The sequence below is a fragment of the Leptodactylus fuscus genome, chromosome 2 (genome assembly GCF_031893055.1).
Source record: "Leptodactylus fuscus isolate aLepFus1 chromosome 2, aLepFus1.hap2, whole genome shotgun sequence".
Classification (NCBI taxonomy): domain Eukaryota; kingdom Metazoa; phylum Chordata; class Amphibia; order Anura; family Leptodactylidae; genus Leptodactylus; species Leptodactylus fuscus.
Window position 1 is genome coordinate 10,460,097 of NC_134266.1, and position 14,548 is coordinate 10,474,644.

At 47.7% G+C, this 14,548-nt stretch overlaps 1 protein-coding gene across 2 annotated transcripts; it reads right to left on the reverse strand.

Moving 5' to 3' along the window:
• Window positions 1–1,748: 1,748 nt before the first annotated feature.
• PKNOX1 (PBX/knotted 1 homeobox 1) lies at window positions 1,749–8,137 on the reverse strand. Of its 2 annotated transcripts, none has more exons than XM_075263372.1 (11): window positions 8,059–8,137; window positions 6,597–6,688; window positions 5,591–5,706; window positions 5,316–5,487; window positions 4,496–4,660; window positions 3,919–4,009; window positions 3,732–3,829; window positions 3,412–3,540; window positions 3,159–3,235; window positions 2,681–2,850; window positions 1,749–2,407 (listed from the first exon to the last, which is right to left on the reverse strand). In XM_075263372.1, exons 2-11 carry the CDS (start codon window positions 6,645–6,647, stop codon window positions 2,217–2,219), a joined length of 1,260 nt encoding a protein of 419 aa, XP_075119473.1. In that variant the 5' UTR covers window positions 6,648–6,688; window positions 8,059–8,137; the 3' UTR covers window positions 1,749–2,216. The 2 variants fall into 2 exon arrangements, with proteins under 2 accessions (XP_075119473.1, XP_075119472.1); XM_075263371.1 differs by having other exon boundaries at window positions 3,732–3,832.
• Window positions 8,138–14,548: the final 6,411 nt, after the last annotated feature.

The window sequence follows — 14,548 nt, forward strand, 5'->3', positions numbered from 1 at the left end:
TTTCACTGCCTTCTCAAATTTACTCGACCTGATTAGCAAGATGCCAGAGATAGTGTCCAATTGTCCAAGCCCAATTCCTCCCTGGAGGTAGCTTGGCTCATCCCTTTGTCTCAACCATTGTCATGATTGTGCTAACTTCGTTATTCTTAGCAGGGGGTGTCTAGGATCAGTGGACTGAGAGCCTTTGCTATCACCTTTTAGCAGACAAGCTGACTCCATAGGAGCCTTTCAAAGAGTTATGACTGTATATAGTCATACTGGTACAAGGTGAGGGGGGGGAGCTGCCCACCTTGCTGACCTCATCGTGGGAGGGGGCTGAGTAGAGATATATTGTCACACATGACAAGACCCCAGGCTATTGTTGTTCTTCCTGGACTTCTGGGATGTGTCACAAAGTGCTGTGATCCTGTGGAAGCTAATCCCTTGGACTAAGGTGCCTATTGCCTATGGAGATACCATGCACCCTGGACTATTCTGCTAATGGCATAGTCAAACCCTTACCACCTAAGGATTACTTATGGACTCTAACTACTTATGGACTCTAAAGGACTTGTAACCATGTAGAAGGTGTGGATGATGTAGAAGGTATGGATGATTTTGATAATGTAGAAGGCGTGGATGATGTAAATGATGTAGAAGGTGTGAATGATATAGAAGGTATGGTTGATTTAGATGACGTAGAAGGTGTAAATGATGTAGAAGGTGTGAATGATATAGAAGGTATGGTTGATTTAGTTGACGTAGAAGGTGTAAATGATGTAGAAGGCATTTAGATGATGTAAAAGGTGTCGATGATGTAAATGATGTAGAAGGTGTGGATGATGGTAGAAGGTATGGTTGATTTAGATGATGTAGAAGGTGTAAATGATGTAGAAGGCATTTAGATAATGTAAAAGGTGTCAATGATGTAGAAGGTGTAGATGATGTATGTGATGTAGAAGGTATGAATGATTTAGATGATGTAAAAGGTGCCGATGATGTAGAAGTTGCAGATGTACAAGACGTAGATTATGTAGAAAATGGAGATGTTGATGGTGTAGCTGATATATAAGGCATAGATGACGTAGACAATGTAGATGATGCAGAAGATGTAAGTGATGCAGGTGGTTTACATGATATATAGATGTTGTAGAAAATGGAGACGATTTAGACGGTATCTGTAGACCTTTTGCCACCACTATAAATAGTTGCTAAAGAAAGAGACAGCAGCTATCTGTGGATTGCAGTCTTGATTTTGACCTCACAAAATAAACTACTTATGATTTTAGTCTAGTGCTAAGAAGTATTCTAAAGTCTCTTCTGTGATGGATTGACTATTTTCCAGTTTGGTTAACCTTCTCAGGACTAGACCATGAATCCACCTTGTTGACTTTGCTATACCCAACTGTCTGAGCTACCGTCTACCTCAATGCCGGGTCTGCACTGCTATCTAAAGTGAGCACCCAGCTGACTGGTCAGTTCTGGTCCTGGACATCTACTTCAGCACTACGTTATGAAGCCTCTGACAACTGTGTAGACATTATATAGACAGTGGCATCTGTCGCCCTTAGACCTCTGTTAATAAAACGTCTACTGGGTGGCATGTTCTTTATTGGACGCCTCAACATGGACACAGTAGAAGAAAAGGTCTAGTGACACATGGCATTCTGATACATGACGGTTCCTAACGCATCCACCAAACACGCCATAAACACACAGAGATCCCATCACCAGAGAAGACTCCGAGTCACAGCAGAGTTTTCCAAGGTTTATTCTTTCACAACTCTACAAAAATACAGTTCTATGTTGGGAGTAAAATCAGCATATCATGATTTGCTGTCAGGTAGGAGGTTGACGGGACACGGCCTCCTTGCCAAGGAAGATAATACTGTCCGTGTCCACATATCCTCCAGTCGGGAGTGTAGAAATGTCAGTACCAGGAGTGTTACACGCTACATGCTGCACGACCCTCTCTTCTTCCATTCCCACTGGACTGTCCACAGTCATGACCACTCTGCTCCACAGCTGAGTGGCCAGCAGGCCATTTGGCACAGGAAATGGGGTCGTTCGGCAGTGAAATCCTTGGAAGCGACAGGTTTTCAATTTTTTTAAGGTGCAAATATTTTGTCGCAAGTGAAGATAAAATTGTTTGGGTCAAACTTGCCCTGTGCGTCACGGTCATCACACTGTGTGCATGGCGCTGACAATACAAAGTGTGTGTGACCATCGTGTCCATCTCATTGGAGTCCTCCACCACTTAGCACTAGACCCCGCAACTCCCCTGCACTCAGTCCCGTCTCTGTGTCTTCCTGGTCTGTGTCCAGAGAATCATCATCGCTCTGTCCTCCCAGCATGACCTGCTGTACTGCCAGTGTGGCTCCATCTGATGTCAGCGACTGTAGACTGTCTGCTCCTAAACCGCCCGGAGCTGAAATCACAATGTGGTCAGAAGGCAAGAACATAAGGGAATGGGGGTGAGCACCAGGCATAGAGCATGAACATCCAAATACTACAGGTGACCAAGTACAGAAGGCAACAGCAGGGAGGGTGGAGGAAAAGGCGGGGTATCTACAGGAAGTAGAGGAGAGGGAGGGGTATATAGAGAGGCTGGAGGAGAGGCCGGGGTATGTACAGATGGTAGAGGAGAGGGCAGGATATCTAGAGAGGGTGGAGAACATATGTTAGGTTTGGGAGGTCTCACCATCAGATACGCCCAGATCCCCTCCCGGCTGCGGGGTGCTCCCAGCAATGGAGTCAGGCCAGAACCTCTGCACTGGGCGGCTCTGCCCACTCTTCTTCTTGGCTTTTGGGGTATCAGTTGTGCTGGAATCCAACATGGGCTGAAGGATTCTGCGCCTGGCATTTATAAACCTAAAAATAGATGGTGGAGGCATCAGCAGAGAAGGAGGGGCAGACAAATCAGAGCAGAGGGGGCGGGGCAGATAATAAGAGCAGAAGGGTCGGGGCAGATAAATCAGCGCAGAGGGGGCGGGGCAGATAAATCAAAGCAGAGGGGCGGGGCAGATATTCAGAGCAGAGGGGGCGGGGCAGATAAATCAGAGCAGAGGGGGTGGGGCAGATAAATCAGAGCAGAGGGGGCGGGGGAGATAAATCAGAGCAGATTTCTATTTGCTTTTCCTGCTTACACAGCTGAGGGTTTGTTACATGCTCGGACTCACCAGTTGTTGACCTGCAGGAGGGTGAGGTTCGTCTGCGCTGCAATCTGCTTCTTCTCATCTTCTGTTGGGTACGGGTGCTGCAGATATGGAGAGGAGATAATAGTCTGTTTACACAGGCAGCCACTCCTGAGAGCACGGCCCCCCCATACTAACAGGCAGCCAAAGCGCACAAAGCAAGGCCACAAGAAGGGCCCTCACCCCACATAACTAGGGCAGGGGCATATAAACATGAGGGGGGGGTCACAATACTTACCCCAATGTGCTGGAAGAGCCAGGACCTCATGACGTTGGTGGCCTGTTTGGGGAGGACGCCCCTCTTGTTTTTTCCAGATCCATCATCTGTATGTAAGAGGCCGAGATCCTGACTGAGCTGCAACTGGAGCTGGAAAGGGAGACAAAGGGTTAACAGAAGGACACTGGTGGGGCAAATAATAAGTGGATGGGGGCAGATAAAAAGGTAGAAGCAAAAGATAATTGAAGGAAGGACAACCATGAAGAGGAGAAGATATCAGAGGGAAGAGCAGATTATAGGGAAAATAACAGGTGCTCTGTCTGTTTCTGAGCGACCATCACCTGTGAGTTCTGGATTCGGATGGTACCAGGAGACAAAGCTTGAGCCACAACTTGCCCCTGCGGAGTGACTACGGTCACAGGTTGGTACACGGTGCCACCTGCTGGTGAGATAAATTAAAGACTTTGTAAAGAAACAATAGGAAGTGACATCATCACTTGTGTGGAGGGACCGGTCTGTACGTGGTACCTGACACCGTGGCCACTGCAACATTTCCTTGCTGGAGCGCTGACGCCGGAACTACAATGCCCTGAGGGCTGAGGGCGCCGCTGATCCCACTCTGTAAATATACACAGAAGCAGAGGCAGTGAAGAGGAGGGCAATGGGAACATATCTGACAGGCATCAAGCAACCCCCCTTCATTGGTGATCTACCTGTACTGTGGAGCCTACTATATTATATATATTGTGAAGGGGGGGTCTGGTGTATTATATAGTGATTATGTAGTGGGGGGTCTGGTGTATTATATAGTGATTATGTAGTGGGGGGTCTGGTGTATTATATAGTGATTATGTAGTGGGGGGGTCTGGTGTATTATATAGTGATTATGTAGTGGAGGGTCTGGTGTATTATATAGTGATTATGTAGTGGGGGGGTCTGGTGTATTATATAGTGATTATGTAGTTGGGGGTCTGGTGTATTATATAGTGATTATGTAGTGGGGGGGTCTGGTGTATTATATAGTGATTATGTAGTTGGGGGTCTGGTGTATTATATAGTGATTATGTAGTGGGGGGGTCTGGTGTATTATATAGTGATTATGTACCTGTACTGGGGAGTAGGGTCCTCCTGCCTCCCCGCTCAGCAACGTTTCGCTGTTCATCTTGGTCTTCAGACAGGAGATGTATCGGCTACAGAAGTCCTTGCACAGCTCGTTGACCTTCTCTAGCTCCAGCAGATGGATCCTCAGCACCTGAATGGCCTTCACCATCTGCAGAAGGCATCACAAAAAGTCAGGTATGATGGTGCGGAGGCTCCACCCCAGGACTCTCCCCCAAACAGGCTTGTCACCCTGCAGTAGCAAGGTGTGTTGTATCAGAACCGTCTCCCCCATATATGCAAAATCTTTAATCTAACATGTGACTGATGGGGACTGTGATCCAAGGACCAGCAGGTGGCACTGTCCACAGCTGGCTGAGCAGGGTATCTGCCATATTTGCCCCAGTCACACTGCACTTGACTCCTCTACACACCTCCCCATGAGCTTCTGAAAGTCACGGTCCAGACGGTCCCTCCCCAGATGTCTCAATGCTGCGCTCTAGAGTGACCCCCAGACTCAAGGCTATGCTCCAGAATGCCCACCCAGCTCCAGGCTGTCTTTCCCCACCCATCAAAGATCCTCAAGGGTACATTCCAGACTGAACCCCCCCCCAGACTCAAGACTATACTCCAAACTGTCCTCTGCCTCACCACCAGAGCTCCTCAAGGCTACAGGTTGTCCTCCCTCTGCCTGCCAGAGCTCCTAAAGGCTATGCTACATGCCTGTCTGCCGCCATCTCCCCTTCAGAGATCACCAGGGCTATGCTCCTGGCTGTCCAGGCTGTTCCACTCCGCCACCCCTTCAATGCTCATAAGAGCCTACGCACCAGGCTGTCCGTCTCTGGGTCATCTGAAAAGAAGTCCTTCCCTTCCTTGTGCTGCCTCCTCACAAAGGTCTCTATGTCCAGGTCGAAGCTGGCAGATGTGGTGCTCTCAGAGCCCTGGGTACAGCCCTCACACTTCTCAAAGAGCAGAGCGAGTAGAGGGAAGAGCGGGTGCCTGGAGGGCGAGAGAAGAAGAAGAGGAAGAGGAGGAGGAGCGGGTCTACAGGTGAGTCCCCCATGTGTAACTACATGTACGCTGCACTCAGCCTCCACCACACCTGTATATAGCCTGCTTATCCGTCTCCATGGGGCTGTCCCCAGCTGCTGGGCTCTGTGACGACTGCTCCGCACTCACTGACTCCTGCTCCGTCTTAAACTGGGTGACAACCTGAATCTGGAGAGAAGTAATGACAGGAGATGGACCTGAGGCTCTGAGCAGAACCCTCTACACATCACCCCCAGAGCAGCGCCCTCTATACATCACCCCCCTCCAGTGCAGCTCACTCTACGCATCAGCCCTAGAGCAGCGCCCTCTATATATCACACGCAGAGTAGCGTCCCCAGAGCAGCGACTTCTACACATCACCCCCAGAGAAGCGCCCTCTATACATCACCCCCCTCCAGTGCAGCTCATTCTATATATCACACCCAGAGTAGCACCCCCAGAGCAGCGCCCTCTATGCATCACCCCTAGAGCAGCGCCCTCTATACATCACCCCCCCTCCAGTGCAGCTCTCTCTATGCATCAGCCCCAGAGCAGCGCCCTCTATATATCACACCCAGAGTAGCACCCCTAGAGCAGCGCCCTCTATGCATCACCCCCAGAGCAGCGCCCTCTATGCATCACCCCCAGAGCAGCGCCCTCTATGCATCACCCCCGGAGCAGCGCCCTCTATGCATCACCCCACTCCAGTGCAGCACCCCTAGAGCAGCGCCCTCTATGCATCACCCCCAGAGCAGTGCTTTCTTTACATCAGCCCCTGAAGCAGCGCCCTCTACACATCACCCTCAGAACAGCACCGTTGCAAAGCATATGGATCCACCTGTACAACAAGAAGTTACCGATCACACAGAGAAGACACCCCTCCCCATTGTGAATACTTGTTGGGCATCCAAAGTGCAATTTTGGATTAGGGAAGTGCACGCAATGGGGAGTCTGCCGCAGAGAACCATGGGAAAGACAATCAGACCCTTTATATTGGCTGTTCTCCATTCTTTAGTGGATTTACGAGAGCTACTACAGGCACTGTCCACTAGGGGGCACCCTCATTCTGCACCACTTACCTGCGGCTCCTCCGGGTAGTTCTCCATGCCCATCTGCTCTGTGGACATCATACTGCACTGACCGCTGCTGCCCTCATCACAGCTGCTCGGACCTGGGGGGGGGGACAGAAGATTCATGACACAATGCAATAGATCAGGGACGGCTCTGCAGATGGCCGGGTATGGGGGGTGGCCTCCACCCGCGACCAGGTATAGGGGACGAGCTCTACACATGGCCAGGTATGGGGGACGAGCTCTACACATGGCCAGGTATGGGGGCGGGCTCCGCACGTGGTGGGAGTGCACACATTAGGGGAAACACTTTCAGAATACACATAGTGGGGTGGACATAATTTCAGGGTGTACACAGAGAGGTGACATTTTCAGGGTGCGAATAGTTGGAGGGACAAATTTCTTGAGTGCACACACTGGGAGCAGAGGTCATCTGCACATGGACATAGTTGAACGTGGACACATTTTCATGCTGCACACAGAGAAAGGGAAGAATATATTTCCAGGCTGCACGCAAAGAGGAGAAGGGCACATTTCCAGGTTGCACACAGAATAGGAAACAATTCAAAATTGCACAGAGAAGAGGACACATTTCCAGGTTGAACACAGAGACTGGGAGATCATTTTTCCACGTTGCACACAAAGAGGAGGAGGACACATTTCCAGGTTGCACATAGAGATTAGGGCATATTTTAAGATTGCACATAAAGAGGGAGGACATATTTCCAGACTGCACACAGAAAAGGGGAAGGCACATTTCAGTTGCACTCAGAGAGGAGGGGGACACATTTACAGTTGCACACTGAGAATAGGACACATTTAAAGATTGCACATAGAGAGGAGAGGACACATTTCTAGGTTGCACAGAGAATAGGACACATTTCCAGAATGCACATAGAGAAGGGGAGGACACATTTCTAGATTGCACACAAAGGGAGGACACATTTCCAGGTTGCACACAAAGGGAGGACATAATTCCAGGTTGCACTCAGAGAGGGGAGGACACATTTCCATGTTGCACATAGAGAAGGGAGGACATAATTCCAGGTTGCACAACACCCTCCTTCCACAAACATCTCTCATGGTTTTCCCTCCCCTCTAGACTCCGCCCCAGGGTTATTACCCCTCCCTCGGGCACCAGTACTGAAGCCCTGGCAACAGCCGTGTGCCCACTCTGATTGGCTGAGCGCTGAGGGCGCCGAAGGCTATTGGACCATCAAGGAAGGCGCGGTCATGAGAGGGAGGCGCGTCCACGCAGGACGAGGGCGTGTCCAGGGTCGAGGACAGGGAGGGGGAGGGCCCGGGGACGCGCAGGGACAGCAGTGTAAGAGGCCGGGGGCGCGCAGAACGGGGAACTGAGGAGCCGGGCGGCGGTGGCCAGGTGTGTATGTGAGTCGGGGGGCGGGGGCGCTGCGGGGAGGCCGGGGCGGCGGTGCGGGCCGGCGGGCGGGCGCTGTGACTGACAGCTTACCCGGTGCCAATCTTCGTCACACTGACAAGCGGCTGCAGCAATCGGGACCCGCAGGGGCGCCTACGTCATCACGTTGTACGCCGCATATTAGCATGAGGCAGCCTAGAGCACCTGCGTCATCACGTAAGGGCGGCCCCATGTGGTGTTGTCATTTGGACGTCGGTCTCATGATTCGCTGAAGCGTATAGTACTCATAAATATTTAATGAGTCCCCGCCCACAAGCGACTAACCTGGAGCATGCGCAGTGCGGAGAGAGAGGAAGTCATCTATATACATATATGTGCAGGCTATAATCAGACTTCTAAACAGAGGAGAGAATGTAGAGAGGTGTATAGGAACCTATATGTGTATATACAGGTTATAACCAGACCTATATACAGAATGTAGAGAAGTCTATATAGGAATCTATATATATATATATATATATACTAGCCTCTGCCCGAGACCTCGTCTGCGTGTTGTTGACGTCGATGATCTGCCTGTATTCAGGAAATTGCTGCTGTCGAAGCTTTGCCTGCTCCGGCGTTTCGGCAGTTCTCAAGCTGGCCTGCTGCTGAAATTGTTCCTCACGCTGTGCCTGTGATTGTTCCGGTATCTCAGCAGCTCACTGGGACGCCATATAATGAGCGTGTTGTTGGCGTCGATGATCCCCCTGAGCTCTGCTTGAGGAGAACTCTGTGACTTCTGGCTCCTTCATAGCTCTCGCTATTTTAGAATTTTGCAACAAATTATATTTTCTTTTTCCTGGCATGTTTAAAAGTAGCAAACTGCCAAGTTGGATTAAAGCTGTTTTCCCATCCAGTGTGTCAGCACTGGAGCAGATCAGATAATATGCAAATGCTTGTACAGAATGGAATCAGTGTTATCGGTCTGTTTATATAGCTAACAGACCAGGCTTTATCAGCAACCTCCAATTAGCTGAGTCCTGCCGGCAAGAGCTATATATATATATATATATATATATATATATATATATATATACTAATATTACTAATAATATATAATATATTATAATAATACTATACGTATAATAATATACTTACTATACTAGTTTGGATGTTTGTTCCTCAATCACACAAAAACGGCTGAACGGATTTGAATGAAATTTGGTACATAGTTTGTAACTTCGATTAACACATAGACTACGTTTTCGTTAATCGAACTTACAATCTATCTATGTGCCAAATTTCATTCAAATCCGTTCAGCCGTTTTTGTGTGATTGAGGAAAAAACATCCAAACTTTCACCTTTATAATAGTAGGATAGGATGCGATACAGGATATAACCAGACCTATCCTATCCTACTTCCTATCCTATCCTACTAATATTATAAATGTGAAAGTTTGGTGTTTGTTCCTCAATCACAGCTAAATGGCTGAATGGATTTGGGTGAAATTACCCACATACCTACAGATTGGGCAGGAAGGAAACAGGCTACTTGCCATGTTGGTCGGTCCCCCGAACTCGCCACCGCGCCTGGCCAAAGTTGTCTCCAGCTCTGCTGCAGGACCTGTCATGACGTCAGTGCAGCAAGTCGGCTGGGCTCCTATTGGTGTGGGGCGGGCCGTGCGGACAGCCGAGCGGCCCCATATGTTTTCGGTGAGGTGTGGGCGGGTCGAGTCATCAGGTATGCAATGAATAACATGGCGGCTGCCCGCAACTCAAGACCGCCGCTGCCATGCCAGCTGGGTGTGTGGTGCCTGATGCCAGCGTAGTATGTGCTTACGTTATCACCCATGCGGCGGAGAGCTGGCTGTCCACGCGTTCTGTACAGCCTGAGGACCTGCTCTCTGCGGAGGACGCGCTCATGCCGGCTGCTGTGGCTCCCGCCCCACACATGCCTTCCCACCATCTAGAGGGTGAGTAAGCCTGCGTGGCCTAGTCTGCCAGTGCTGCAGCGCACGGTCTCAGGGAGCGGCTTTGGCGGATGCCGAAGGTATGGCCTTTGAGGGTGCTGGTGTTGAGGAGAGAAGCCGGAGTCTGAGTAGAGGTGTAGTGTTCCAGGGCCAGCCTGCGGGGGAGTGGCGTGCAGGGGTTCCCTCGCCGGGGTTTGATAGTCTAATGAACCGGCGGGGGCCGTTGTGACGTCACGCAGAGGGGCCCTGCTGGTGCGCTGCGGAGGAGGGTGGGGCCTGGGCCCCGCTAGAGGTGCCTAGCGCAGGGGGTGAGGGTGCCGCGGATGAAGTCGCGGGTACTGCTAGTACTATATACAGAGAAACCAGAGGACGAAATGTAGAGAGGTCTATATAGTAATCTATATGTATATATATATATACAGGATGTAACCAGACCTATATTATATACAAAGATACCAGAAAAGAGAATGTAGATTAGTCTATAAAGACAGTGTTGTTCACCTAATATACAGTCCAGCCTGGGCTAATCTATATGTTATTTATGCTGCTTTCACATTGCAGTATTTGGTTAATGATTTAGTTTTGTGATTGTGAGCCAAAATTAGGAGGAGAGGCTAAACAGAGATCAGGTGTAATGGAAATATTTGTACCTGTTCTGTGTTTTGAACCCACTCCTAGTTTTGGCACACAATCACTGATGGCAATCACTGATCAAACACTGAAAGCAGCCTCTGAGTGTTTTTACGTTCTGGTCACCAAATACTCGGTGTGAGGGAGAGTTGTTGTTAATCTGAAAAAAATATTTATTACTTAAGCATTTTCACTGCTGTAGTGCGCATATATACCCTGTAGCGAAGCCCCCTTTAATGTAAAAAATAAACTCCATTATATCAGTGATATATTTGGTGTTCAACCAATATACAGTCTGGCCTGTGCTAATTTGAAAAAGCGCTTGTTCTGTAATATAAGTGGACTGACATAATTCATGTCTAACACTGACTAGAAAATGCCCTTTTAGTGCTTTAGTACTTTGATATTTTTCTTGAAATATTTTTTGTTCGTGTCATCAGCCATCTGGGTGCACTCATCATTGTGGAAGGCACAATGGATCAACACGAGTATGCATCTATCCTTGCGTACCAAGTTCACCCCTACAGGCGAATGGTTTTTCCTCAGGATGATGGCATCTACCAGCAGGATAATGCAATGTGACATAAAGCTCGCAGTGTACGTGTGTGGTTAGAGGAGCATCAGGATGAGTTTACTGTACTCCCTTAGCCAGCAAATTCCCCAGACTTGAACCCAATTGAGAATCTATGGGACCACCTTGATCGGGTTGTTCGCACCATGGATGCTCAACCGCATAACCTAGCGCAGCTGGCCACGGCACTGGAGTCGGCATGGCTCAACATCCCAATGAACATCATCACAACATCCTCTGTCTTCCTGCACGTCTCGCAGTGGTCCGCTCTGCCAGAGGTGGTTATTCTGGATTTTGACAGGTGGTCACATTAATGTGACTGGACTGTGTATATATGCACACAGTGTCAGAATTGTTGCCAAATCACAGTAAAATGACTGCAAAAAAACAAAATATGGCAGAGGACAGGCAAAAGGAGGGGGAGGACTAAACACTTTGTGCAAGTGCTAACAATAAGAATGTGAGTGGCAACAGTAACACTTCTTCTGGCCTTAAAAGACCTGTCAGTAGCCACAGTGCTGTATTTTTTGAGACTAAAGATGTTTTTGAAAGCAGAGGACATCAACTATTGAGAGAGAATTGTGTGTTCCTCCTCAATATGTATCTTACCATGCTGTCTTTCTGTACTGTCAACCATGTCTTCTTCTCATTGACAGAAATCCCATTCTCTAGTAGTCATGTGACATCTGATGAGAAAGATATTCCTTCTAGCCCAAGACTTTCTCTTTTTCTCCTCTATTTGATGATTTGGATGAGAACAGTATTTTTTTGGATGAAGAGGTGGAAGAGTGTGTTGTTGCAGGTAGTAGTGACAAGGGGTATGCTACTGGTGTTATTGCTTATAGGGGCACTAGGGGGAAATCTGTTCGAAGTTGTGAAGGCAGAGAGAAATCCCATTACCATGATAAGTAACGAGAAAGTGAGAAAGATGATATTATTGAATCCAATGATGATTCTATTACAGATAAAACATGGCAGCTGTATCAGGGTGACATCACAGGAAACGGGTAATGGCAGTTGCAGTATTTCCCCCAGATTTCCAGTCCCAACATCCAAAAACCCTGCTAGGGTAGATCTAATGCAAGCTTGTGTGATGGTACTGGCAGATACGTTACTGGTGTTGGTGGCAGCTGCTACATTCTGTCATCTTCCATGTAATCTGTCCCCAGTCATCCAGATGGTCTGAAAGTTTAATCCCCATCTGGTCATGTTACTGGTGGTGCAGTCGCTGATGTGCTACTTCGTAGAATCCACCATGTTTCGCTCATTGATGGCAGCGCACAGTCTCCAAGGAGAATACCTAGCCGCCATTATTTCTCTAGGAAGGTTATCCCTGCTAGATGACAATGAAGACCTATCCTTGTAACTGTCCATGTGAGGAAAGGTGCAGCCACCCTCAACATGTGGAGCATAAATAATAGGCAGGGCCAATAGCTGTCATTGCCCACTGAGTCTATGTTTTGATCATCAGAGTCCACAGTCTAGAAACCATGGCTGTAAGGTGCAGTGCACATTGAGTGTCGGTGTTGCACATGTTGGAGGATTAGCAGCAGAACATGGTGAATGATAACTGAATGCAGCAAACCACAGGCATAATGGAAGGGAGAACAGCGAGGAGAAGACCAATAACTCCCACCTTATGATCACTTTTAGAATATAAATAGAGCTTTTTCGGGCCACCTACGCTGATTGCATGCCCCAAATTTTCTGGAAATTGTGTCAATTGTCACTCTAACATGATGGTTATGTGACATTTTCTCCTACACAGGGATAACCGGCAGGATCATCCATGTTCTTTTCTACCTCCCAAGTGTTGTTCACAGGGTCATAGAATGCTTTCCATTTCAGAAGATATTCTAGCTTTTTCACCTGCCAGGAAGACACATCCTGATATCATCATCTTCCATTTACTGTACTGCAGCTGTTGCTGCACCTAAACAGCTACCACCACTCACCAGACATGTCCTGCTGCATACTCCCTCATATTTCACTATATCAGTGTCTGTGTACTGTACTGCATACACTATTATAGATACTGTATGTAGTCCTAGGAGCCCTGACAGTGTCATACACTATGTATTATAGATATCTATAGTCCTAGGAACCCTGACAGTGTTATACACTATGTATTATAGATATATAGTCCTGGGAGCCCTGAAAGTGTCATACACTATGTATTATAGATATATAGTCCTAGGAGCCCTGACAGTGTCATACACTATGTATTATAGATATATAGTCCTAGGAGCCCTGACAGTGTCATACACTATCTATTATAGATATATACAGTCCTAGGAGCCCTGACAGTGTCATACACTATGTATTATAGATATATAGTCCTAGGAGCCCTGACAGTGTCATACACTATGTATTATAGATATATATAGTCCTAGGAGCCCTGACAGTGTTATACATTATGTATTATAGATATATATAGTCCTAGGAGCCCTGACAGTGTCATACACTATGTATTATAGATATATAGTCCTAGGATTCCTGGCAGTGTCATACACTACAGTATGCATTATTTTACTCACTAGAGTGCAAAAAAAAAAAAAAAAAATTATTCCAACATTGTAATAAAAAAAAAAAAAAAAAAAAGAGGCCTGTCTGTAGCGTCTGGTACCGATCGTTTCACACACTTCAGTGTGGTATTTCAGCAGGTTGCCTGCAGTATATTCTTCTCGCTTCCTGCATGTCTTTCCCCCCTCCTGCTGAATAGGACACAAAACACTTCTACAGATTAGATAATATGCAGATGTTTGTACAGAATGAACTCCGTGATATCTGTGTGTTTACATAGAGAGATAGACTCACTACAATTAGCTGAACGGATTGTCCTGTCTGCAAGAGCACTGAGTAAGTGACCACACTTGTCCTATAGGTCCGTGGTTATAGCAATGCTGCGTAAACAATTGGAGGAATAAATTCACATTGCAGGCAAACAAAACAGAATTTCTAAAGCGATATACATATCGTGGTTCTCACTACTTTAATAAGAGCGCCACATCCTCTGCAGCAAGCAGGGACTTGACACCCAATTCCTTATCTAAGAATTAAACAGAAGAGTCACCCAAAATGTCACTGTTTTAGGCACAGAAACATATTCACCACCCAAGAAAGTTGGCTAAGCTCTAACAATAGCCGAGGGTCCCGTCCCTCCTCCCGGAAGTCATTTCAAAGGTCTGTTACTGTATTGATTTATAAGGCCTCTTAACTGATTCACATCGATGGGAAATCTCATTGCCCCACTTCTGGTCCAAAAAAACCCCCATGTGCCCCCACTCCTCCAGGACAGCAACAGGGGTTCAAGGAAACCCCTCCATACCCAGGAGACCCCTACGAAACAGCCTTAACAGACTACACTACGAGAGCCGACCCCCTTCATTAAGGCAGCAGGACATCACCCTGTAGGCTGGACACAGAAAAGAA

Coding starts and splice junctions, on each gene's coding strand:
- PKNOX1 (XM_075263371.1), bottom strand. CDS start 6,647: ATGATGTCCACAGAGCAGATGGGCATGGAGAACTACCCGGAGGAGCCG. Junction 5,707..6,596: donor ACTACCCGGAGGAGCCGCAG/GTAAGTGGTGCA, acceptor ACTTCTCTCCAG/ATTCAGGTTGTCACCCAGTT. Junction 4,661..5,315: donor ACCCAGAGACGGACAGCCTG/GTGCGTAGGCTC, acceptor TGCCTTCTGCAG/ATGGTGAAGGCCATTCAGGT.